This window comes from Eriocheir sinensis, chromosome 12, assembly GCF_024679095.1.
Source record: "Eriocheir sinensis breed Jianghai 21 chromosome 12, ASM2467909v1, whole genome shotgun sequence".
NCBI classification, from domain to species: domain Eukaryota; kingdom Metazoa; phylum Arthropoda; class Malacostraca; order Decapoda; family Varunidae; genus Eriocheir; species Eriocheir sinensis.
The window spans coordinates 21,061,803-21,088,903 of NC_066520.1; the positions used below are offsets into that span (position 1 = coordinate 21,061,803).

General features: G+C 45.0%; 2 protein-coding genes and 1 long non-coding RNA gene across 6 annotated transcripts in view; 2 read left to right on the forward strand and 1 right to left on the reverse strand.

The window, feature by feature from the left end:
- Positions 1 to 6,523, reverse strand: part of LOC126997602 (adenylate kinase isoenzyme 5-like) — an 81,156-nt gene extending 74,633 nt beyond the window's left edge. The window contains exons 1-2 of the mRNA XM_050858788.1: positions 6,296 to 6,523; positions 1,718 to 1,870 (exon numbers count right to left, since the gene is read on the reverse strand). The gene's annotated coding sequence lies outside the window, so the exon portion shown is untranslated. The remainder of the gene's footprint in view (positions 1 to 1,717; positions 1,871 to 6,295) is intronic.
- A 76-nt stretch (positions 6,524 to 6,599) lies between these two features.
- Positions 6,600 to 27,101, forward strand: part of LOC126997601 (basic proline-rich protein-like) — a 32,605-nt gene continuing 12,103 nt past the window's right edge. The window contains exons 1-2 of one of the 3 annotated variants that reach the window (XM_050858779.1): positions 6,600 to 6,759; positions 12,994 to 14,994. In XM_050858779.1, the coding sequence (XP_050714736.1) occupies positions 13,245 to 14,994 (1,750 nt within the window). In that variant the 5' untranslated portion in view covers positions 6,600 to 6,759; positions 12,994 to 13,244. The remainder of the gene's footprint in view (positions 6,760 to 12,993; positions 14,995 to 27,101) is intronic. The other 2 variants (XM_050858780.1, XM_050858781.1) reach the window with 2 other exon arrangements.
- LOC126997605 (uncharacterized) lies at positions 22,184 to 25,724 on the forward strand. Of its 2 annotated transcripts, none has more exons than XR_007752213.1 (2): positions 22,184 to 24,096; positions 24,409 to 25,724. It is a non-coding gene; the product is annotated as an uncharacterized LOC126997605 (long non-coding RNA). The 2 variants fall into 2 exon arrangements; XR_007752214.1 differs by having other exon boundaries at positions 24,722 to 25,724.

Consider the following 27,101-nt stretch of genomic DNA (forward strand, 5'->3'; position numbering starts at 1 on the left):
CTCCTCCCTCCCCCCTCGAGTAAATGTCTAATGTCATGCTGAACGTGACTGCACCCATCCGTCACCTCTAATGTTCATGCGTTAATAATGGTTTGGATGCAGCGTGCAGGGGTGTGGAGTCGGAGTGGAGGGAATCGCTTACTTATGGCCGGACTACCTCTTCTTTATAACAGACATTTTCGTAACGCACAGACAAACAAACAAGCAGACAGATAGACAGGCAGACAAGCAATGGCAAAAACATAGTCGCGCTCTTTGCAACGCTGAGGCGGGGGATGATAAAGTCCTCCTTCACTGAGAGAGCCGCGTCTGGGCCCGGCAGCGAGAGGGTTACGAGGGCCAGCCAGCGACGGCGGAGTGGAGGGCAAACACTCGACGCACCTTGGCCGCCACACCTGCGTCCGCCCACACCTGAGGCTCGGCGGTGATTTATAGCGAGGCCTCGGGAATATTACTCAGAGGCTCTTCTTTTTCACGGCAAGGGAAGCAGCTCAAGGGCAAAATAACAGAGGCAGCCACAAAAAAGTTCACTAGACGCTCTCCGACGAAGAAAAAAAACAGAACGAGAGGTCAGGAGAGAGGTCAAGGGTCAAACTACCTCCTGGAATTGACCAAACAAAGACAAAAACAGCAACGAAAAGTCCGCTATATAGACGCTGCTTCGACAAAAGAATAGAGAACGAGAGGCCAGGAGAGAGGTCAAGGGTCAAACTACAACCAGGGTCAATGAACTATCTCCTGGAAATGCCCAAACAAACACAAAAACATCTCAAGCGTTCTACTTGTTTCGTTCATGTACGGAGGAGGAATGTCTTCAGTTCGACTAACTTACACTGAGGGATTAAAAACATATCTCTGGCGATTTACATATTTCTTTCATGTATAGTGATAGAATGTCTTATAAAATATACATCTCAAGCATTCTACTTATTTCGTCCATGTACGAAGGAGGAATGTTTTCAATTCGACCAACTTACACTGAGGCCTTAAAAACATATCCCAGGCGGTTTACATATTTCTTTCATGTATAGTGATAGAATGTCTTATAAAATATACATCTCAAGCGTTCTACTTATTTCGTTCATGTACGGAGGAGGAATGTTTTCAATTCGACTAACATACACTGAGGGCTTAAAAATATATCTCTGACGATTTACATATTTCTTTCATGTATAGTGATAGAATGTCTTCACTTCGACAAACTTACTAATAGAGGCTCATATACGTTCTCTTTCAGCATTCTACACAAGTTTTCTTTATCAGTGGGAATACGTCCATTTAAACTAACTTATATTGAGGTCTCGTAAAATATACATCTCAAGCGTTCTACTTACTTCGTTCATGTATAGAGGAGGAATGCTTTCAATTCTACTAACTTACTAATAGAGGCTCGTACGTTCTCTTTCAGCATTCTACACAAGTTTTCTTTATCAGTGGGAATACGTCTATCTTAAACTCGACTATATTTAAACGTTTTACTTAAGTTTTCTTTCTCTAAAGTGGAGGTTCATTCATCCTAAACTCGCCCATCTTACAATATGGCCTAAATAACACAGCCTTTCAAGATACGAGTAGATTGCTTCAGATGAGGATACGCAGGCCTCTTAAACTCAATTACCACCCAAGGACCCTTTAAAAGACTCATCGCTCGTTCTACATAGGAATACTTCATTATCTAAAGAAATATTTGCATGCACTGAAAACTCAAGTAACTTACCCTGTCCCCTGAAGTACGAGGGATGCGGTGAGGGGATGAGATGGTGGCTGGGGACAAGGTGGAAGGGTGTCTCGTCTCAACGGCCCTTGTTCCTCAATGGCTTAGTCTCCCTTCCGCTTGTGTGAGGAGGCAGAGACGCGTGTGGGCAGGAACCTGAGGGGAGGGAGGAGAGGGATATATGGGTTTAAGTCCGCTTTCATGGTATTGAGGTACAAATTATCATGTAAGTTCACCTGGTCATGTTAATTGTGATCATTAGTATTAGCATTAGTATTGGTATTAGAATTAGCATTACTACTACTACTACTACTACTACTACTACTACTACTGCAGCTACTATAATGAAAAAAAGTAACAAGAAAAGTAGAACAGCACCACCACCACCACCAACAACAACAACAACAACAACAACAACAATAATGACCTTGTCCTCGGTAGTACACAGGCCATGATAAAGAGACACAGATCCCTCTCAGTTATACACACACACACACACACACACACACACACACACACACACACACACACACACACACACACACGAACACACTTCTTGCCTGTGGTCGATAAACGCACACACACATATACACCAACACGTACACACACACATACACACACGCACATACATACACTTTCTATCAATACGTACATGAAAAAAGACCTGTAATTCCTCCTCCTCCTCCTCCTCCTCCTCCTCTTCTTCCTCCTCCTCTTCATCATCATCATCATCATCCTTCTCCTCCTCCTCGTCTTCATCCTCATCCTTGTTCTCGTCATCGTTGCCATAGTCTTCCTCCTCCTCCTCCTCCACCTCCTCCTCCTCCTCCTCCCCCACAGGTAGTAAAAGTGAGGCACACCTGGGCTCTACGTGGGCGGCAGGTGTGAACAGGTGTGCCACAGGTAGGTCTGTGATTACGTCTTTTTTCCTTCGTTCGTCAGTCCAGTGTAGGAAAGGTGTGTGTGTGTTCGAGGTGTTGTTGTTGTTGTTGTTGTTGTTGTTGTTATTTGCTGCACTCCTAAATGTACATATCATCCTTAATTCATTTGTTTCCTTTGTTTCTGATTTCTTATATTGCTTTGAGTCTAAATAAATACGGTCTATCTATCTATCTACCTATCTATCTATCTATCTATTTATTATGCATGTGACTTGAACTGTGTGCGTGTGTGTGTGTGTGTGTGTGTGTGTGTGTGTGTTCCTCATAAATACTGAATCACTGCGGTCCATGAGTGTTCAGGTGACTCTCAAGGTCGCAACGCAGTGACTGGCAGGTACACAGGTATATGAAGGAATGGATTAAGGGTGGCATTCTTGGACACTTTGGCCTCCCACAACAACAATTTCCAAAGGCCTAAAACGGAGATTAATCGGCTTCTAATGACTGTTCTTTTAGGTTCACGGTACAGAAGAAGGGTTAAACTACCACCAGGGTCATGAAACTACCCCTGAAAGTGCCCAAAACTCCTACGAAAACCATAATATGTGTCTTTGGACGCAGAAATGTTTAAGAATATGGCTCTGTTGCGTTGCTGGTTGGGTTGGGCGTATGTGTATGTGTATAAGGCTACGAGAAGCAAGTCACTGTTATTACGTAAGGCGGTAATTTGAGCCACAGGTGTGTTGAGAGCATATAGGTAGAGGTACATATATGTGAGTGAGTGAGTGAGTGACTGTGACTGACTAAATAACTGAGAGTGAATGAGTGAATGAGTGGGTGAGTGAGTGAGTGAGTGAGTGAGTGACTGTGACTGACTAAATGGCTGAGAGTGAATGAGTGAATGAGTGGGTGAGTGAGTGAGTGAGTGAGTGGGAAGGTGTTAATCATTGTAGGAGTGAGTGAGTGAGTGGGCGAGTATACAGGTTGGTTTAAAAAGTATCAGCCACCTTTTGAACGATGGAAGTGAAAATGAACGAAAACTAAAGAGAATGAACGCTGGCAAGTATAACTGTCGTATGTTTTCGAACGTTTTCATTATATTTCACCACCTGGTATAGAAGAAACGTTTTTGAATGACTGAACGAGAGAGGGAAAGAGAGACGGAAAACTACATTAGGCGGTAAAATAATGAGTGAATGGTTTTTTTTATCTGTCCGAGTTTTCTTTTCCTATTTTCTTCACGCTCGAGCTCCCGTCTTCACTATAAAAAAAATACACGAGGGATGGAGAGAGGGGGAGCCTGGATAAGGGTAACGAGGTTTATCTCTGCATGGGGAAAAGAAGATGAGCAAAGCAGAAGAGAAATAAGAAGTAGGTGTTAAAGGCAGGTGTGTGTAAGGGGAGCCTGGATAAGGGTAGCGAGGTTAATCTGTACATGGGGAAAAGAAAACGAGCAAAACAGACGAGATATAAGGAGTACGTGTTATGGGCAGGTGTGTGTGTGTGTGCGTGGGCGGCCGAATCAGGTGTTTTTCAGGTGATCGGGAAGAATGACGTGTTTACAGCAGGAGCTTGACACTAATGGATGCGAGTGGGCCGCCTGCTGCTTCTCCTCCTACCTGTGTGTTCACCTGATATGTTGTCTGCACGCTTTCATATTTTCGCTTTTTTATGATATTTTTACTTGGGCAATACAAACACACACGCACACACACACACACTTTATTTTTATCACTCTATATATCTCTCTTTCTATATCTATTTATCTTTATATATTTCGCTGTTTTATGACATTTTACAAACGCGCGCACACACACACACACACTCTTTATCACTATCTATCTTCCTATCTGTTCATCTATCTATATATCTTTCTATCTGTCTATCTATCTCTCCGTCGAGGGTGCCATGGTCGAACTGAGTGCCGGCGAGGGTGGGTGGGGTGGGGGGAGAGGGCGTGTATGGAGGCGCGGCGAGGTGGGCGGGTGTCGGGTCGGGGCTGGGGCGGCGGCATTACCTGACTCATCAATGGCAGCAATTAAGGCTAAATGGCATATCCTTCTAGGGCAAGAGAGTGCATGGCGGGCCCGTCACTCTTCGGTAGGGTCGATAGTCTCACATGTCAAGGGCTTTGAGGACCCTTAATTGCTGTGCCCCTTCCTCCTCCTCTTCCTCTTCCCTTCCCCTTGCCCTCTGCCACCCGTCCCCTTCTCCCCGGCGCCGTATACAATAGTCCCGGCCATGCTTTATTATTCTTGTTGTTGTTGTTGGCACGAGGTCGCTTTGCTAGGTGACGTCACACGGCCGACACGACAGCCATCAGGTAAGGTTCGTAGAAAAGGTCCTTGAGGGATTTTTATGAATGACGGTTGTTTTGGGGTTATTAAATGCACTTGTACTTCATGGATATTGGTTTTTTTATGTGGTTTTGTCTTTTTTTCCTTCCCGTAACTCCCATACACGATAACATTACATAAAACTCCTACTCTACAGCGAAATTCTTCCTCCTAGTTAAATATATACAGTAGTTCTTCCTCGAAATTGTTTTATTTAGTCTTGTATTTATCCTTCCTGTAACTCGTATTTAGTTTTGCCACACGATATGATTGCTGTAAACACCTGCAGTGCCTCGAAACTCTTCTGTCTATTTAAAAACACTTGCTCTTCCTCGAAATTGTTTGATCTACTTTTGGCTTTTCTCTTCCCTTTCGTAACTCCATTTTATTTTGTCACACGATAAATTCAAACACCTACACTGCCTCAACACTTCTCCATATGATTAAATACACTTGTTAAACGCCTACTCTTCCTTGAAACTCTTCCATCCAGTTCCGTCAGTTGTTATTTTTTCCCGGTGACTCACATACATCCCTCACACGTGCGGCGCAGCGTAAGAGAAAATACACACCCAATGAGGCGAGTGAGGCAGCGTTACCTTGCATTACCAAACAGGTTCTCTTTCTACAGGTGGTGGCTCTTACTCACACAGGTGCATCGGGCAGGGCAGCGGAGCCTCAAGGCCAAGAGGCGCGACATCGCAAAAGCCTCGGCCTGGCGGGTGGGTGTGGGTCATGGGCAAAGGCATTGGCAGTGACGGTGACGGCACTAGGAGACGTTGGTTGACTATTATGAGAGAATTTGACAGCCCAACACAGTGGCTTTGCAATCACCCGAACCAAACTACTCAGTCTTCTACACTCTATAATGGTCAGGTTTTCAATGCAACAACACCAGATTCACAAGAGATTTCCCGTATGGCTTCCTCAAATTTCTTACTTTAAATATCAACACCAAACAAAACACAATGAATTTTCGAAGTCTTTGGTACTGGTATGGAGGCTTGCTAACCCATCATGTCGAGGTGTGGAAGTGGCCCTATGCGTATGCCCTTTGCTATGTGGTAGGCTAATAGGGGCGTTGACAGGGCGAGGCGAACTTGACACCAGGAAAGGACAGTAAGATATGGCGAGGTCTGTTTGGCGATGAGGCATAGCAGTAAGAACCGATAATGTGATAATTCCCGGTAAGCATAGCATGAGATCTCCTCAGGTATGGAGCGGTGTACCTGTCCACTTAGCTAATTAGTACCCAACGGCATTCAGGTCCACGACTCAAGACTCATCCTAATCCACAGCGCTGCCTCGTCCATGCCCCGTCCCCAACACATGCCGGACGCCACAACATAACCAACATAACGAACTTCTCCTGGATAATTAGCAGAGCCAGACACCCAGCAGGCAGGTCCGCTTCAAGAGTATCGAGTGACGGGAATATGGGATGATGAATCTGGTCAGTGTGGGATACAGTGACCAACCCGCACCGCTGCTCCGCCCGCCAGCCACTGCCACACTCCACATCTTCGCAAGTCACCCCGCTCACTCCCAGCCCCAGACGCACTACTGAGAGTCCAACGCTCTCTCAGACATCGCCCCTCGAGAGCCAGGTGACCGGAGAGAGTGAAAAGTCGTGTATAAAAAGCGGGTGGTAATTGCAGAGGGTCTTGAGTCCGCTGGCAGCCTCATGCAACGCGCCCCATCTCGGTCAGAATGTAAACAGTCTGGCCCAGCGCTCAGTAGTGCGTGGCGGTGCGCGTTTGGCTGCGCGCGTCGCACTACCCTGTGGCCTGCTATACCGCTTTTCCTCCCTTGTTGCGCGATTTCGTGGGTGTGTACTGTGGAGTGTGATACCAAGAGCCAGTGTTATGTGTTGCAAATGTTGTTTATGCCGTGGCAATCTTACTGAAGGATATAACGGTGAATGAGAACCAAAGATTTGTGGACGATGAATGATGAAGGTTTTTGAACTTGAAGAAGCGAGTGGAGAACCTTTGTGCGAGTAAAAGAGCGAAGTACCGTATGCAGTTATTTGCTTACGAGAGAGAGAGAGAGAGAGAGAGAGAGAGAGAGAGAGAGAGAGAGAGAGAGAGAGAGAGAGAGAGAGAGAGAGAGAGAGAGAGAGAGAGAGAACAGAATTTTGCAATACCACGAGTGTGCAGCTGCATAATTCAAAAGAGAAACCTGCGTCCTTAGAGAAAATGAAATATACTATGGGAATTATGATAGAAAGTATGCATAATCTTCCTACCAGTCAAAATACGAAATCCTACGAGAGATGATAGATAGATTGAGAGAGAGAGAGAGAGAGAGAGAGAGAGAGAGGGAGAGAAACAAGTTTTTTTTCTATAACCTTTCTTAAATCACTCAAAACTCTACGCCTAAACTCGACATTTTAAAACAGGTTCCGTCTATGTAGGTTCTCAACGTAACCAAAAAAAAAAAAGTGGGTTGACGCGATGAACCAACCATCTGGAACTAGTATACTTTTTTTTCGTGTGTGAGAGTGAGTGTGAGTGTGTGAGAGTATGTGTGTGTGTGTTAGTGAGAGTGTGTGTGTGTGTGTGTGTGTGTGTGTGTGTGTGTGTGTGTGTGTGTGTGTGTGTGTGTGTGTGTGTGTGTGTGTGTGTGTGTGTGTGTGTGTGTGTGTGTGTGTGTGTGTGTGTGTGTGTGTGAGAGAGAGAGAGAGAGAGAGAGAGAGAGAGAGAGTGTGTGTGTGTGTGTGTGTGTGTGTGTGTGTGTGTGTGTGTGTTAGTGAGAGTGTGTGTGTTGGTGTCTGCTGGAGAGAGAGAGAACGGAGGCAGTGAGAGAGAACGCCCGCCATCAAGGTAGTCGAGAGAGAGGGAGAGCGGCGGAGAGAGAGAGAGAGAGAGAGAGAGAGAGAGAGAGAGAGAGAGAGAGAGAGAGAGAGAGAGAGAGAGAGAGGTATTGGTGATATTTACAACAGGTGATAATGGTTATGTAAGACTAAAGGGCGAGCCGTGCAAGGAGACCAGTTCAAGGGGAGCATCAGGCGCTGGAATCCTGTCAACGGAGGACGCTTTTTGCTGCCGACAGAAGAGATAGTGAAGGGAGATGAGACAGAGAGAGAGACAGAGAGAGAGAGAGAGAGAGAGAGAGAGAGAGAGAGAGAGAGAGAGAGAGAGAGAGAGAGAGAGAGAGTAATGTAGTACAAGAAAAGAAGAGAAAGTGTTGGTGTAGTGAAAGTGTTACTAGAAAACCATCATTGGTATACAACGTTGTGTGTCTCTGTGTGTGTGTGTGTGTGTGTGTGTGTGTGTGTGTGTGTGTGTGTGTGTGTGTGTGTGTGTGTACTAGGCGGTCCGGGTATAGTTAGTTTAGTGAAAGGAGAACTAAAAAGGCTGGGTGGATGTTCTTGCTATCTAAGGGGGTGTGGAGGGGGTGGGGGGGCAGGAAGGTGGATGGGTGGAACGGGGGATGGAAAAGGAGGGCAGTGGGGTGTGTTTCCAAGGTATATAGCATGGTGTTGCAGGTGGTGTGTGTGTGTGTGTGTGTGTGTGTGTGTGTGTGTGTTTATAATGGCCCAGGATCAGGTTTCCCAGTGATGTGTGTAGCCTTTCCCGGACACACGCGTAAGGACTTGGGTGGTACGGAGGAGAGGTGGCGTCGAGAGCCTCTGGACGTTACGATACATTGCCACATCGCTGACCTCCATCTCTTAAGCCTTTGACCAGTACACATACACCAGAACCCGTATTTTCAAAGACTTCTGAGTATTAGTTGTTGTTTTTATACAGTACAGGAAGCAGCTCAAGGGGAAAAAGAGACTAAACAATGAGAAAAAAAGCCGCTAAACACTATCCGTATAAGAAAGAGTTCAGAAAAGTGACCTCATGGCTGACACGCTTATTCCATTCATTCTTACACTCTTTAAAATCCAATGCATCCCTTTCCTCTGTTTTCCCATGCAACGGAGATTGAGTTCCTTCTTTTCCTTAATTTTCCTTCCTTTTCTTCCTTTCCCTCCTTTCCCTTCCTTTCCCTTCCTATCTTAATTGCTTATCTTATTTCTGAACCCAAGTAATTTAACGTTTACTCACTCCTGCGGTTCATTCGTGTTCCATTTTCAATATACCGATTTATATATTAGTTCCCCCCTTTGATACTTGCTTTTATCCATTAGAAACCAAACAATACTCACTGTCCTAAGTACCTTGCAGCTTAAGACTCATACTATAAAGCCACGTATGTCCTGATGGAGTATACTATTTTTTATCTTGTGTTTGCATGAAAGAGATATTAGCTTCATTCTCTCTCTCTCTCTCTCTCTCTCTCTCTCTCTCTCTCTCTCTCTCTCTCTCTCTCTCTTGCACCCTTCCCCTTCCTTCTATGGGCCGACCCCTTCCCTTCCTGCCCCCCTCATTGCACCTCCCCCTTCCTGACCCTTCCCCTTCCTCCATCTCCCTTCATTATCATCTCTTTCTCTCTCTCTCTCTCGTTTCATGCTCTTCACCCCTTGCACGAATGGACATAAGAGGGAGAGAGAGAGAGAGAGGGAGGCATGATCACTCTGTCTTTCTATATCTTCCAAAACAGCTTTCTCTCTCTCTCTTCCTCGTCCCTCGTTCACTGCTCTTCACCCCTTACACGAATGGACACAAGAGAGAGAGAGAGAGAGAGAGAGAGAGAGAGAGAGAGAGAGAGAGAGAGAGAAACTACGGTAGAATTGGTGACTTCCTTTCCCTTCTTTTCATATATGGCAAAAGGAAGAGTACTAGTCACTTTCCACTTAATTTTCCCATGCAGTAAGAGGCCTAGTCACTTCTCCTCCCTGTATATTGTTGAGGTAGGAGGAGGGAGGGTTGGTTACTGTCCTGAACCTATTTCCCACACACATTAGGAGGGTTAGTCTTTTCTTTATCCTATTCCTTATGCAAAAGTTGGTTTGATTACCCCATTTTCCTATTTCCCGCGTAGATAGACTTGGTCACTATCTATTTCCAACACACAGCAGGATGGTTGGTCTTCTCTTTTCCCATTTTCTATGCAGCATGAGGTTTAGGGTCATATTCTTAAATGTTTCGGTATCCAAGCAAACACATATACTTGGCAAGGCTTTCGTAGGAGTTTGGATTCTTTTTTAGCAGCGCAGGTAGCTTTTTTTTTTTATTAATGTTTTTTTTTTGGCCCCTTGGCTGTCAAAAAAAAAAAAAAAAAAAAAAAAAAAAAAGGAGTGTCGGGCATTTCCAAGGGGTAGCTTTATGACCCTTCAAGTAGTGTGGACATTCATCTGTACCATGAACCTAAAGAAACACTCATTAGGACCCGATTGATCTCCTTTTTCGCCCTTTGGAAATTTGTAGTTGATGTGAGAGGAGGAGGTGTTTGAGATTACCAACCTTAATCAGTTTCTTTTTCCCATTTTCAACTTTCTTTTCTTTCTTTTCCTATTTTTCCATGCAGTAGAGATGAGATAGTTCCTTTCTTTCCCACTTATCCTTACACCAGAAAAAAAAATTGGTCACTGATTGGGTTCCTTTCTTTCTCTACTTTCCTATGCTGTCGAAATTGGGTTCTTTATTTTCCTTATTTTCCCATCCTTTCACTATTTTCCCAAGCTGCAGATCCTCCCTTTTCTCTGTTTTCCCATGTAACGGAGATTGGGTTAATTCTTTTCCTTAATTTTCCTTCCTTTTCCTTCCTTCTCTTCCTTCCCTTGCTTTCCCTTCATTTCCCTACTTTCCTCTTCCTTTCCTTACCTTCCCTTACTTTCCTTATTTTTCCTTCCTTTCCCTTCCTTTCCATATACCTTTCCTTCCTTTCATTACCGTTTCCTTCCTTTCCCTTCATTCTCTTCCTTTCCCTACTCTCCCTTTCTTTCCCTACCTTTCCTTCCTTTATTTACTCTCCCTACCCTTCCCTACTTTTCCTTCCTTTCCCTACTTTCCCTTCCTTTCCCTACTTCCCCTTCCTTTCCCTACCTTTCCCTTCCTTTCCCTACCTTTCATTACCGTTCCCTTCCTTTCCCTACGCTCCCTACCTTCCCTTCCTTTCCCTACCGTTCCCTTCATTTCCCTTCCTTTCCCTACGTTCCCTTCCTTCCTTTCCTTTCCCTACCGCTCCCTTTCTTCCCTTCCTTTCCCTACCTTCCCTTCCTTTCCTTATGCTCCCTTCCCTTTCCTAATTTCCCAGCGCGGCAGAATCCGTGAACTAGGCGCCAGATGGATATTCTTGTCCTCTGCTTAACGAAAACACTCCTGCAGTCATCCGTTCCCCGCTCTTTGGACGTTTATACAGCACGTTCTTTGTTTACATGTCCATATATATAACTTCCTTTCTCACTTCTATTTTTGACCTTATTACTAGCAGGTGTTTCTATTTTCGTTCTTGCTCTCCTTTTCATTCTATGCGTGAAGCTCTTTTTCTTTCTTTCTTTTATGTCCGTGTTGCTATTTTTAATGTCATTTTGTTTATTATATTACCGAGTCTCCCTTCGTCTCACTCTCACTCTCACTCTCTCTCTCTCTCTCTCTCTCTCTCTCTCTCTCTCTCTCTCTCTCTCTCTCTCTCTCTCGTTCCCCTATCACCCCTTCGCATCTTTATCACTGAAGGGCGGTCGGTGTTGATAATGCCCGCAGCTCGCCACGGGAAGACTCCAGTTAGAGGTTACTGCTGGCTTACCTCTGGCTAATGGCAAGGGGCTTCGTGGTGGCGGCTTGGGAGTGGCTTTAATAGATATGGCTGGACGGGACAGTGCTCCGGTGGCAGAGGCCGTGATGGGTTGCCCTGTGCTGAAGGCTTACTTAGGAGACGATTTTGCATGTGTTATAAGTCGCTTTTGCCTCTCAGGACTAATTTTCAAAGGCCACAAAGGGAATTAGTCGGGATATCATGAGTGGTTTTGATGTTCATGGTGCAGACGGTTTAGGAGATGACAGGATTTAGGAGACGATGTAGCATGTGTTCTAAGTCGCTTTCGCCTCTCAGGACTAATTTTCAAAGGCCACAAAGGGAATTAGTCGGGTTCTCAAGTGTAGTTTTGATGTTTAGAATGTAGAAGTCTTGTTAAACTATCACTAGACTCAACACTGCGGATGGAAATACTAACACAACAACCTCGATGAAAGCCTTGTCAAATACGAGTGTGTAAGTCATGAAACCTTTGAGAATATGACCTCGTGGATGGCAGGGAGAAGGTGAAGGCGGTGGTGGTGGTGGTGAGGGTGAGGAAGGGAGGAGGTGGGGGAAGAAGTGCTGGGGAAAGGGTACATGCATAACATAATACCTGCAAAAGTGCATCGGGTTACGAAAGCGCGCGAACACACACACACACACACACACACACACACACACACAGAGGGAGAAAGGGAAAGGTGACGATGTTTCAATCAGAGCCAACGCCGACAATCTTTGACTATAAATTATCATAGAGCGACGGAGATAGCAGTATCCCCCTATGGCCGGCGGAGGGGACTACTGTGTGTGTGTGTGTGTGTGTAAGAGTGTGAGTGAGTGTGTGTGAGTGTGGGCAGCCAGTAGGTCGACGGCAGGTGTTGGGGGAGGGTCACGCCGAGTTCTCGTCCTGCGCCGTGACAACGAAGCATGCAGACACTCGGTAAGGAATGAATTAGGAGTTTGAAAGGGACGGGGGTGAGCGTTGTGGTTACGGGTACGTGGCGCTCGGGGGAAATTGAACCAGAAGCGCGTAGATGCACATAAAGAGAAATGGTTACGGTTTTGTTACGGTTCGGGGATATTGTTACGGCTTCGGTTACGTGAGTTTTTGTTTTGTTTTTGTTTGCTCCTTTGGTAATTTCGTGTTGTGTTTTTTTTTGTTTGTTTGTTTGTTTGTGCACTCGGTTTGTGGTCGGGCCGTTCGTATGTGGATTTGTTACTTTATTTGTTTGTTTATTTGTATTCTTTCATTATTGTTTTTTATTATTATTATTTGTAGTAGTAGTAGTAGTAGTAATATTATAGAAGTAGTGGTAGCAGTAGTAGTAGTAGTAGTAGTAGTGGATGTAGTAGTAGTAGTAGTAGTAGTAACACAAGTAAAAGTGGTAGTCGTAAATTAGTACAAAATAACATACTAAAACAATTACAGTCCAACTAAATATATCAACACAGAAGCGGACGCACCTTATCGGCCTCTCGGGAACACAAAAGAATAAGATAATCGTGTACAGATGTGACTCGCGAAAGACAACACAAAAAAAAAGAAAAAACAAAAACGACCAGAATGAGATAAAAAACTGAAAAAAAAAGCGATAAACGATGACCCAAATATGATACGGAGGAGTGAGTGAGCGAGTGAGCGAGTGAGTGAGTGAGCAAGGACCTGACACAAGGGAGAGGATGCGACGCACGGCCAGACCAACAACGGCAGAGAGAGATGACCTCGAGGACACCAGCTGGAAAAGGAAGTCCTATGCCCTTGCTCAGCGGAATGCCCTCCCCATCCCTATGCCCCACCCAGTTTACCCTCCCCCGAAGCCTTGCCCTCCCCCAGCGGTAGTCATTCGACCCTCTAGACTCCGCTCACGGCCTCCAGGTGCAGGATACAGGCCACCTACAGGGTACAGGCCCCCGGGGATAAACCAACCACCCCCGAGGCAGAATTATTACCAAGGTCAACAGCCCCACCCTGACCACCTCCCGCCGCTGTCCGAGGTCAGTGCTGGGACAGGAGATTTCCCTCTTCACAAAGGGCCTCCTCCCCATCGACAGCTTCCTACCATACAGGCCGCTCCCTTAGAGGCTCATGGCATCCCTTCTTCACACCCGCCGGAGCTCACCACCTTCAGAGCACCTGCCTCACCCCCCCCACAAGGGCCTGCCAATGCTAACTTTCCGCATGAGAGGCCTTATAATGTCCCTGGCTCGCCACCAAGACTCAACCACCATGTCGCCTCACCTACAAGGCCTACCAACACCTCTGCTTTGCTTCCTCCAGGGCCACCTTACGCTAATTCATCGCCCTCACGGCCTGCCAATATTCCCCCCTCGTCATCAAGACCAGTCGACCATCCCGCTTCCCTTCCCCAGCCTGTCATTCAAGACACCGCTGGACTAAGGCCTTCCACGACTCATCCCACCTTCAACACCTTCCACCCTGAGCCTGTGGCGTCACACCCTCCACTGCCCGCCACGTTGCTCCCGCAGCAGACACACAACGCCCCTTCAACGCCACCGCCACCAGTGCCCAGAACACCCCCGGCGCTGCCCAGTAAACCACCACCGCGGGTACTGCAGCCTAAAGGGACTAAGATTGAGAGGCCGGCGCACTCACCACCACCACAATCCCAGAAAACCTCTCCCCTGAAGAATGCGCCACCGTCACCGAGGCCGAGGGAGGCACCGCCCGCCGTGCCGTCCTACCCGTCGAGGCAGCCGGAGTCAGGGTACTCCAGCCACGACTCCCTATCGACATGTCCCCCGGAGTCCTACATCACGGAGCCAACGCCCCCCGTGTCTTTGGGTAAGCCAGTCACCCCTTCAGAGCCGGTCAGTATCTCCCCTCCGGCGGACACTGACCTCACCTCGAAGCTAGTCAGCCCACCACGAGAAGACGCACGAGACCGAAGACCTGAAGCAGACCTCGAAGACCAGCGTTCGACGGGTAACACCTCAGGGACAAATACTTCGCTTGAGGGATCAAAGTCACCTTCCAAGGGATCTGAATCCGACCTCACGCCTCTACCCAGTGTTTCTGACTCTCCTGAATCGAGATCGTACTCCTCATCACCGCCAAAGGACACAAGGAGCCCTCGACCTGCCAACACAGCCTCTCAACACCGATCAACCACGCCCCCATCACAGCGGCGTTCGTCGTCCCCACCTCCCGCCCCTCACCAACGCACGCCGCCGTCCATCCGCGCGGCGCCTTCCTTTCAGCCGACGTTCCCTGCGACGCCTCTCCTAAGAAGAGCCAATTTAGCATCGAAATCTCAGAGCTCCCTGTCGTCTCCCTCCTCAACGACCTCCCCTCACCCCGCCATAGCGCCTGAGGGGGGAGAAGCCTCATGCCTCCCCACGCCGCCCTCCTCCCCCTCCACGGCTCGTCTCGACATTGTCACTCCCTCGTCCTCCTCATCCTTCCCGCACGGTAAGTCGAGCTCCCGCGTGATAATGACTTTACGTACTCGAGCATGGCAGGGAATTTCCGATCGGTCTATGTATTTACTGTTAACCTAATCACTTCCTCCCCTGCATGGCTGTTTCCTATTGGCGGTAAGGGAGGGACGGTGTGAATAAGTGGAGCTCCCGCGTTATAATCCCGTTACCCATTGGAGCATGACAGCGAATTTTCAAACCGTTTATGAATTTACTGTTAACTTAATCACTTCCTCTCCTGCATGGCTGTTTCCTATTGGCGGTAAGGGAGGGACGGTGTAAATAACTGTTTTAATAAGTGGAGCTCCCGCGTGATAATGCCGTTACCCATTGGAGCATGACAGCGAATTTTCAACCCGTCTATGAATTTACTGTTAACTTAATCACTTCCTCTCTTGCATGGCTGTTTCCTATTGGCGGTAAGGGAGGGACGGTGTGAATAGCTGTTCAAATAGGTAGAGCTCACATATAATAGTGGAATTACCTACTCAAGGAAAACAAATATCCAACAAGTTAACGTATTATTGTTAGGTGATATAAGTTTCTTCTTTGCATGGTTGTTTCCTATCGGCGGCAGATGAGGGACGGTTTACATATGTGTTAATATAAATGTACAGTGATGATGATAATTACACCGAATATCGAGCTAATATATTTGCGGCTAATACTTCCTACTTTCTTAACGTTCTCCCTTGCATGGCTAACCTAACCTAATCCAACCCCTTCCCTTTATTAACCTAACCTAACCTAATCTAACCCCTTCACTTCACTAACCTAACCTAACTTAACCCCAGCACTGCCCTTCACTAACCTAACCCCATCACTTCGCTAACCTATCCTAACCTAACCTAACCCCATCACTTCGCTAATCTATCCTAACCTAACCTAACCCCATCACTTCGCTAATCTATCCTAGCCTAACCTAACCCCATCACTTCCCTTCACTAACCTAATCTAACCTAACCCCATCACTTCGCTAACCTATCCTAACCTAACCTAACCCCAGCACTTCGCTAAACTATCCTAACCTAACCTAACCCCTTCACTTCACTAACCTAACCTAACCCCATCACTTCATTAACCTAACCTAACCTAATCTAACCCGTTCATTTCCCTTCACTAACCTAACCTAACATAACCCCAGCACTTCCCTTTACTAACCTAACCTAACCGAATCTAATCTAACTCCTTCACTTCACTAATCTAACCCTTTCATTTCACGACTGAGTCCCATTAGCGCTAAGTGAGAGACGGTGTAAATAAGTAACAGAAAACGGTGTAAATTGAGATAATGACACTACTTGCAAGAGCCAAAACATCGACTTTACAACGACTTTATGCTTCTTTTAATACTTTACAACTGTTATTCTCTGCATATTCGTTTTCCCTAAGTAATGAATGAGGGGACTACATAAGCAAAAGCAGTCATAAGGTTATCATAAGTTTGAGCGTCTCTGGTATAGTGGTTAGCATGTCTACCTACGGATCTATGCACCCAGGTTCGATGATGACCTACTGCGAATGCCCCAAACTTTAATTTCACTACATAAACAAAAGCATGCAGTCATAAGGGTATCAAAAGTTTGCGCGTCTCTGGTATAGTGGTTAGCATGTCAACCTATGAATCTACGGTCCAAGGTTCGAGCCCTCACCTATTGCGAATGCCTCAAACTTTACTTTTACTACATAAGCAAGTGCATAAGTGTATCATATGTTTGCGCGTCTCTGGTATAGTGGTTAGCATGTCAACCTACGAATCTACGGTCCAAGGTTCGAGCCCTCATCTATTGCGAATGCCCCAAACCTTACTTTTACTACATAAGCAAGTGCATAAGTGTATCATAAGCAAGTGCATAAGTGTATCATATGTTTGCGCGTCTCTGGTATAGTGGTTAGCATGTCTACCTACAGATCTATGCACCCAGGTTCGATGCTGACCTATTACGAATGCCCCAAACATTACCTCTACTCTTTACTTTAGTCTTCCCTATTCTTTCCCTCCTTTGTATACTTCTACCTTTCTCCTCTCCCTCTCATTCCTCTGTGACGTCTTCTACCTACACGTTACGATCATGAAACTGCAACCAAAAACATTAAATTCCCGTCTAGTTTATTCATAGTCATTGCTAAATTGCACAATCCACCTCTGTTACGTTACTTTCCGTTGAAGATAAATGAGAGGACGGTGTCAGCGAGTGTCATAATAATTGTATGAGTGACGTGGGTGTCATTCTGGGAAGAGTGCTTTTGGGTAGGTGTGACATTTCTGTTCGGGGAATTACTTAGAAGAATTCATTAGTTTAAATTATAAGAACGAAGGATGAAGAAGAGCAGGAGGAGGAGAATGAGACGAAAGGGGAAGGAAGAGGTGAAAGAACAAGGGAAATAAAAAGGAGAAGGAAAAGGATAAAATGATGAAGGAGAGTAGGAGGAGAAGGAGACGAAGGAGAAGGAAGAGATGAAAGAACAAAGGGAATAACGACAAGGAGGAGAATGATAAAAGGATGAACGAGACCAAAAGGAGAAAGAAGGAGAAGGAAAAAGTGAGAGAGCAAAGGGAGATAACAAAGAGGAGGAAGAGGATAACAGGATGAACAAGGGCAGGAGAAGGAGAAGGAAGGAGAAGGAAAAAAAATAAAGAACAAGGGAAATGAAGAGGAAGAAAATGAATAATAGGATGAACAAGGGCAGGAGGAGGAGAAGGAGAAGGAAGAAATTAAAGAGCAAGGGAAATGAAAGTGGAGGAAAAGGGAAAAATGGTGAACAAGAGAAGGAGGAGAAGGAGAACAAAGAAGTGAAAGAAAATGGGAAGTAACAACGAAAAGGGGAATGAAAAAAAGATAAACAAGAGGAGAAGGAGAAGAAGGAAGAAATGAAAGAAAGAAGGGAAAGAAGAAGAGAGATTTTTGGTGCGTGTGACTTTTGTGTTCGGGGAATTACTTAAAAATATTCATCGGTTTAAATTGGAAGAAAAAAAAACCCTGAACAAGAACAGGAGGAGAAGGAGAAGTAGTAAGAGATTAAAGAACAAGGGAAGACAACAACAATGAGGAGAAGGAGGAGGAGAATGATGATAAAAAGATAAAGATAAAAACTGATAAAAATGATGAAAAATATAAATGATTAAACAAGGAAAATAACAAAGAGCAGGAGATGGGAGACGACAACAATGACGAGGAGAATGATGATAAAGAGATGAATGATAAAAACTGTAAAAAAATGATGAAAATGATGAAAAAAAGAATAAACAAGGAAAATAACAAAGAGGAGGAGAATGATGAGGAAAAAGTACGTCATCTTTAAAACGAGTAAGAAGGAGAAAGAAAAGAGAGAAATGATGAACAAGGAAAATAAAGAGAGGAGGAAAATTATAAAAAGTGAAAATTAGCTCATCCTTAAAATGAGAAATATAAGGAAGACGGAAAATCGAGGGACATGAAAACGAGAGAGCAAAGTTAAAAGTCAGAGAGAGAGAGAGAGAGAGAGAGAGAGAGAGAGAGAGAGAGAGAGAGAGAGAGAGAGAGAGAGAGAGAGAGAGAGAGAGAGAGAGAGAGAGAGAGAGAGAGAGAGAGAGAGAGAGAGAGAGAGAGAGAGAGAGAGAGCTTGAACGGAGACAAGGAGGACGAGGAAGAGGGAAAGAAAAAAAAAGAGTAGGGAAGGAAGGAGAAGGAGGAGAAAGCAGAAGTGGAGAAAAGAACGAAAAGGAGGAGAAAGAAGAAGAAGTAAAACAGACTGAAGAAAAAAAATGCAAGTAGAGACGAATCGTGAAGGAAAACGAAGGACAAAGAGAGGAGGAAGGAGGAAGAAGAAGATGGAGAAAGCAGCCGTGTAGAAAGGAACGAAAAGAAGGAGAAAGGAGAAAGAGAAAGAGAGGTAAGACGGACTAAAGAAAAAAAATGCAAGTAGAGACGAATCGTGAAGGAAAACGAAGGACAAAGAGAGGAGGAAGGAGGAAGAAGAAGCAGGAGAAAGCAGCCGTGGAGAAAGGAAAGAAAAGGAAGAAAAAGAAGAAAGAAAGCAAAAAATAAGTAAGAAGAGACGATCATGATAAAGGTAAAGAGACGTGGAGAAGATAGACAGAAGATAGAGAGATACAATTACCACACAAACACACAAACACACACACACAAACGCCATAACAGAGAGACCCACAGCTAAACTAACACCGTCGGAACATTGATACCGCAACACGAAACCACCCTACTGAAGAACCCTTACGTCAGCGCCTAAGAGAAGCGATAATTTACATCTACAGAGACACTCGAGTGGATGACGTAATGGCTCGTTGACTGGCTGGCTGGTTAACTCTCCTTCCAACCGGTGTAATGCGTGGGGTCCGTTTCACAATGCCCGGAAACTTGCAGTACCTCATGAAAGAGAACTGGCGGGTTTGAGAATGAATAGATTACGTGGATTACGAATGGGGGATTGACTCTGAGCATCCCCGGGCGTTACCTTTGCTATAAGAGGATCTGTCTGAGAGCTGGGGTGGGATTGGACGCAGGGGGGAGCGGCCAGAGAGGACGGAGGTAGGAACAAAGGAAGGGATGCTGCTGGTGACTATCAAGGAGAAGGTTACCTGTGAGAACGTGGTCAGCATTAAGAGAGTAGATGGCATGAGATAGATAGAGAGAGAGAGAGAGAGATAGAGAGAGAGGGAGGGAGAGAGAGAAAAGGGGGAAAGAGGAGGGATATTCAAGGAGGTCGTAGACGGAGGAGGAGGAGGAAAGATAAACGAGGAAAGGAGATACAGAAGAGACAGGGACGAGAACTATGACGAGGAAGAAGAAGAAGAAGAAGAAGAAAAAGAAGAAGAAGAATGGAGGAGGAGGAGGAGGAGGAGCATGGTAGACAGCTCTTATCGCACCGTTTAATGACGAAGACAAAAACTGGCGTGTGGCTTCAACTAGTGGAAGCGTCAACATCCGGCCGCTTAATGTTGTTGTGGCATCGCGTTGCGCCGCCCGGCCAGCGCCCACGAGCGTCCCTGTTGAGCCCCAGACACCCCGGAGTCGCCCCCCCCCCCCTCCCCCCGTTGGGTACTCCACTCTCCTTCCTTCCCCTCTTCCCTCCTTTTTTTTTCCTCCTTTCTAATCTACTTGCACTTTCCTCTTCTCTTCTTCATTTGTTAGTCGTGTTTTTTCCTCTGTTTCTTCTTCTTCCCGACGTATTTTGTATTTCATTTTTCTCCTCTTCTTTGACTTATCTTTCCCTACTATTTTCATTCCTCAACTCTTATCATATTTCCCTTTTATTCTCCTTCTCATCATTCCTCAAATCTCTCTGTACTTTCCCTTTTCTCTTCCTTCCTCCCCCTCTTCTCTCTTTTCTCAACTCTTCCCTCTTCTCCTCTTCTTCTTGTGCTCTTTCTATATTTCCCTCTTCTTCCCATTCTCCTTCTTTCCTGACCTCTGTTCTCTATAATGGCATCTCTCTTACGTTCCTTTCTTCGCCTCCTCTCTCATTTGTTTTACTCCCTACTCAAGGCCCTTTGTCATAATGCTCCTCTTTCTTCATCTTTCCTAATCTTACTTTCTAGTTTTTACTCGCACAAGCATTAGTCATTTCCTCTCTTAGGTACTCCTCATTCATTTTCCTTCACCTTCTCCCTTCTCTCAACTTCAATTCCTCGAAACAGTAACGTCACTTTCCCTCCGACACACTCCCCCCTCCCTTTCCCGTTTCTTGTTATCTCTCAAAGGCACTACCCACGCTCTCCAGCCTTTCCAGTTATTCCTTTTAGATGAGTACCCCCATTTTCCTTCTTTCACAATTTTCCTTTATATTCGTTGTCTTCATCATCAGCTTGTATCATTGAACCTTTGGACACAGACCCTCAAAAGCACTACTAAAGCACTCCAATCTTTCCTATCGTCCCCTTTTAGAAGAGCACTCCACATTTCCTCCTTCCACAATTAACTTTCCTCATCGTCGCTATCTCACTCACATCAACCTGCAGCATTTCACTTATGGGCATGTAACTTTCCCAAACGTTTCCATTCATACTGTTTTGTGCCTCGAGTTTCCTGGTTTCAATGTCAATGTTCCACAAACTTATTTATACAATCTGCTGATCGGTCTCCCCTTGTCTCTTTGTATCAGTTATTTATCGATCTGTCAGTCTCTTTGTCTATCTCTCCCTCACACTCCTACTTATTGTCCTAACCATTGCCATTTGTTGATATTAAATGCCTAGTTACTTCACTTACTTGAGTTCTCTTGAGTAAGGTAAACAGCGGTAACTCGTATGTCACACTTGCCCAGTCTCAGAATAGCGAGTTCTTACCCACTACATATTCAAGGGCTAATGAGACGGAGATGAACACTGAGACCACGCGCATCTTAGCCTATAACCATGTCTACTTGTATAGGGGGACGCCACACCTTCCGTCTCCTCTTCCTCTATTAATATCTCCCTACACCTAAAGATAATACACTCCACACTTCCTTTTCATCTCCTGTTCCGCCTCGTCGCCTTCCCCTCCTCCCCGCCCAACCCTTCCCTCTGACGTCACGCTCCTAAACAGGCGAGCAACGCAATAATATACGCACCAACTCAATACGCCGTTAGTTCGTGCCACTAGAACCAGGCCTGACCGAGGGAGAAGGAAGGGCACAGATCGATATTCTCAGACGCATCCACCTCCCACATCAACTATTTACAAAGGCCGAAAAGGAGAGTAATCGAGTTTTCATGAGTGTTTTTTCACGTTCATGGTACAGAGGAAGGGTCACACTACCAGCAGGGCCATTAAACTACCCTAGAAAAATGCCTGAACGCCCGCCGTTCATGGTACAGAGGAAGGGTCACACTACCAGCAGGGCCATTAAACTACCCCTGGTAATGCCCGAAACGCCTACGAAAGCCTTGTCAAATGTATACACTTAGGAGAGCAGAAAAAGAGATTACTCCGGTTTTAATGAGCGTTTTCCAGGTTCATGGTACAGAGGAAGGGTCACACTACCACCAGGGCCATTAAACTACCCCTGGAAATGCCCAAAACGCCTACGAAAGTCTTGTCAAATATATGCAAGTGACTGAGGAAACCACACCACGAGGAAAGGCGAATCACTTAGTAGATGAAAAATAGCCAATTTACTCAACAGTCTTATTTTTTGTTTTTCATTCACATTCAAATGTGTAGGAAGGTTTCACACTACCACCAAACTACCCTGCCTACGAAAGCCTTGACAGGAAAGCACACCACGAGGAAAAAGGCAAATCACGTAGTAGACGAAAATAACCAACTCTGCAACAGTATACGAGTGAATGAACCCATAGAGGAAACATGAGAGGATGAACACGACATCCCACTCGAGAGATCCATCAACAGGTTCGCGACGTAGAGACAAAAGGGAGGATGGAAAAAAACATGCATTCCAATTAAGCATCAACATCACACCGCCGCCACGTGACAGCAATAAGGTATCTCTTGGGTCTGTCAGCGGTACATTTAATAAGGCGATGGGAAGTGCTGTTGTTGCTAATCTTATCAATGAAGTTCGCTCCTTACGTATATCACATGTTCGTGCAGTGTAACTTTAATGTATCACGGCCTTGACTGTCAGTTTGTGAGATGAAAAAACGATAGATTTGTTTACCGTGCGATAATGCTGTCTCATCTCCATGCTGACTTTCTGAGAGGCGTGAACGCGTTGATTCTTTGTTTCTACCGGCGATCCTTAAGTAAATTTGGTATTTTGTGAAATGTTACCAGTCAGGAAAATAGAAATATATGACTCGTGATTAAAAAAAATGGAAGAAAAGAGATATCAGAAATTTGTTTGTGTTATATGAAATGTTACCAATCAGAAAAAAAAATATGACTCGTGATTAAAAAAATGGAAAAAAGAGATATCAGAAATTTGTATGTGTTGTGTTTGTGTTATATGAAATTTTATCAGTCAGGAAAATAGATAGATAGAAAAGTATAAGACTCATGAATAAAAAAAAAATGGAAAAAAAGATATATCAGAAATTCGTTATGTTATATGTTAGTGTAAATATATTTTTGTATTATATGAAATTTTACCAGTCAGGAAAATTAATAAATAGAAAAATATAAGACCCTTGAATAAAAAAAATAAAAAAAAGGAGTTAACAGAAATTCGTTTGTGTTATGTGTTTGTGTATATATGTTTGTGTTATATGAAGTTTTATCAGTCAGGAATATAGATAAATAGAAATATATAAGAAAGAAAGAAGAAAAAATATAAGACATGAATAAAAAATGGGAAAAAAAGCGATATCAGAAATTTGTTTGTTATATGTTTGTGTTATACGAAGTTTTATCAATCAGAAAAATAGACAAATAGAAAAATATGACTCATGAATAAAAAAAAAATGGAAAATACAGAAAAGAGAAAATACTTAGGTCGACATTATACGACACTTTCGCTTCTCACATCAACTAATTCTAAAGGTCAAAGAAGGGGTCAGTCGGGTTCTAATGAGTGTTTCTTTAGGTTCACGGTACAGGAGAAGGGTCACACTACCACACCAGGGCCATAAAACTACTACTGGAAATGCCCTTAACTCCTACGAAAGCCTTGTCAAAAATGTGTTTCTTAGGTTCATGGTACAGAAGAAGGGTCACAGTACCACCAGGGCCATAAAACTACTACTGGAAATGCCCTTAACTCCTACGAAAGCCTTGTCAAATATGTGTTTCTTAGGTTCATGGTACAGAAGAAGGGTCACACTACCACCAGGGCCATAAAACTACAACTGGAAATGCCCTTAACTCCTACGAAAGCCTTGTCAAATATGTGTTTCTTAGGTTCATGGTACAGAAGAAAGGTCACACTACCACCAGGGCCATAAAACTACAACTGGAAATGCCCAAAACTCCTACGAAAGCCTTGTCAAATATGTGTTTCTTAGGTTCATGGTACAGAAGAAGGGTCACACTACCACACCAGGGCCATAAAACTACTACTGGAAATGCCCTTAACTCCTACGAAAGCCTTGTCAAATATGTGTTTCTTAGGTTCATGGTACAGAAGAAGGGTCACACTACCACCAGGGCCATAAAACTACTACTGGAAATGCCCTAAACTCCTACGAAAGCCTTGTCAAATATGTGTTTCTTAGGTTCATGGTACAGGAGAAGGGTCACACTACCACCAGGGTCATAAAACTACAACTGGAAATGCCTAAAACTCCAACGAAAGCCTAGTCAAATATGTGTTTCTTAGGTTCATGGTACAGAAGAAGGGTCACACTACCACCAGGGCCATAAAACTACAACTGGAAATGCCTAAAACTCCAACGAAAGCCTAGTCAAATATGTGTTTCTTAGGTTCATGGTACAGAAGAAGGGTCACACTACCACCAGGGCCATAAAACTACAACTGGAAATGCCCAAAAATCCTACGAAAGCCTAGTCAAATATGTGTTTCTTAGGTTCATGGTACAGAAGAAGGGTCACACTACCACCAGGGCCATAAAACTACAACTGGAAATGCCCTAAACTCCTACGAAAGCCTTGTCAAAAATGTGTTTCTTTAGGTTCATGGTACAGAAGAAGGGTCACACTACCACCAGGGCCATAAAACTACTCCTGGAAATGCCCTTAACTCCTACGAAAGCCTTGTCAAAAATGTGTTTCTTAGGTTCATGGTATAGAAGAAGGGTCACACTACCACCAGGGCCATAAAACTACAACTGGAAATGCCCTAAACTCCTACGAAAGCCTAGTCAAATATGTGTTTCTTAGGTTCATGGTACAGAAGAAGGGTCACACTACCACCAGGGCCATAAAACTACAACTGGAAATGCCCAAAACTCCTACGAAAGCCTAGTCAAATATGTGTTTCTTAGGTTCACGGTACAGAAGAAGGGTCACACTACCACCAGGGCCATAAAACTACAACTGGAAATGCCCAAAACTCCTACGAAAGCCTAGTCAAATATGTGTTTCTTAGGTTCATGGTACAGAAAAAGGGTCACACTACCACCAGGGCCATAAAACTACAACTGGAAATGCCCAAAACTCCTACGAAAGCCTTGTCAAATATGTTTACTTGGGGGGCGAGATATTTTAAGATACGACGCTAAGAGGCCACGTCGCCGCTCATTCCCTTATCGCTACCATTTGTGTGCTAGAGATATGACTTTCGCCATACCTGATACCTGACAACTCACCACTCTCGTCTCACGCGCCCCCTCGCCCTCTCACGCCTATCCCACCGTTCTCCCAACACACCGGCTAGCCCAAGGAAAAGAGAATGGGAAGAAGAGGAAAGTACAATTAGCGTTAGGGAATGAGAAAGAAGAGAAGAGAGGACTACAGTAAGAGTGGAAGGAAGAGGAAAGGAAAGTACAGAAAGAATTTGGGAAAGGAGAAGAAGAGGAGGAAAGTACAGAGTTAGGGAATGAGAAAAACGAGAAGAGGGGAGAAAAGTGGGAGTTGGAGGAAGAGAAAAGGAAAGTACAGAAAGAATTGGGGGAAGAAGAAGAAGAAGAAGAAGAAGAAGAAGAGGAAAGTAAGATTACCTATTTATGCTACTGAAGAAGGGTCAAGCTGCCACCAGGGTCATAAAACTACAACTAGAAATGCCCAAAACTCATACGAAAGCCTTGTCAAATATGTTTACTTGGGGGGCGAGATGTTTTAAAATCCGAACACCTCGCCGCCTGGCCTCTGTGTGTGGTGTGCGATCCTACCATGTCCAAGGTCGTTACACACACACACACACACACACACACACACACACACACACACACACACACACACACAAAATAAATAAATGTACCGATAGACATCCCCGGCCCTGTTTATAATTACTGGAGTGTGATTAAAATTTTATTGCCTGTGGTGGGCTGGTTTAGGTAATGTGTTGGCGTTAATTAGCGTATTTTAATCTCAGGTTAATTACAGGCAGGTGTGATGTACGGGTTAGCACAGTTTACCTTTCCAATGCTCACCTGTCCATATATGTACTCCACACCTCTTTGAATTCCTTTTAAAACACCTCCTCCTCCTTCTCCTTCTCCTCCTCCACCTCCACCGTCCTCTCCATCACTTCTCTCCTTACCTCCTCCTCCTCCTCCTCCCTCACCTGAGAAAGGAGGGGAAGAAGGGGATGTATGTATGTGAAATACCATTATGGAGAGCAGAGGTTAGGAAAGAAAGAGAATGGGAGGAAGAGGGAGGCAGAGCAAGAGTAGAAGCCAACCCTTTAACCGACCAACACTAAAGGAAGGATGAACAGCTGGATGAGCTACGCGAGGTCTACCCGGGCCCAGGGATGCGAACTCGGACCCTTGGATTTGGAGGTAGACGCGCTAACCACTTCACCACGGATGCTGCATAGAGATTTTTTTTTTTTTACAACAAAGGACACAGCACAAGGGCACAAATAAAGGAAACAATAATAAAAAAAAAGCCCGCTACTCGCTGCTCCCGTAAAGAATCCGAAGAGGTGGCCGAAAGGAGGATCAATTACCAGAGACATCCATTTTCTCTTCTCTCCGTATCAATATTTGTGAGGTAAACTATACTAGGTGGATGGAAGGACGTCTCATACTCGTAAACCTCAAGTCACCGTTAAAAACAAAGACGCGTACTGACAGAGTAACCCAAACAACGGACACGGTAATACAGCATAGGACACAGAACAACACCCACGCCTGTTAAAAGGGAGGAGACAGGGATATGACGCAGTAACCTTTGTATAGTCACCCCTCTCTCCCTCTCCCTCTCTCTCCCTGGACGTGTTTCTGGTCAGTGTCAGCGGGCAACATCAGGACCCACAGAGCAAGGCAGCGAGTCTCTCTCTGTCAGGGCTGCCTAGTGGTGACTGTGGCTTCGTGTGAATGTACTGTGCACTCTCTCTCTCTCTCTCTCTCTCTCTCTCTCTCTCTCTCTCTCTCTCTCTCTCTCTCTCTCTCTCTCTCTCTCTCTCTCTCTCTCTCTCTCTCTCTCTCTCTCTCTCTCTCTCTCTCTCTCTCTACCTGCCTTCATACCGTCGTCTCTCGTCTTTCTCCCTTTCTCCTTCTCTATCTCTCTCTCCTATTCTCTTTCTCTCACTCTCGTTGCGTACCTCCCTACATCCATCTCTCCCCTCTTTCTCTTATTCTCCTTCCCTTTTTCT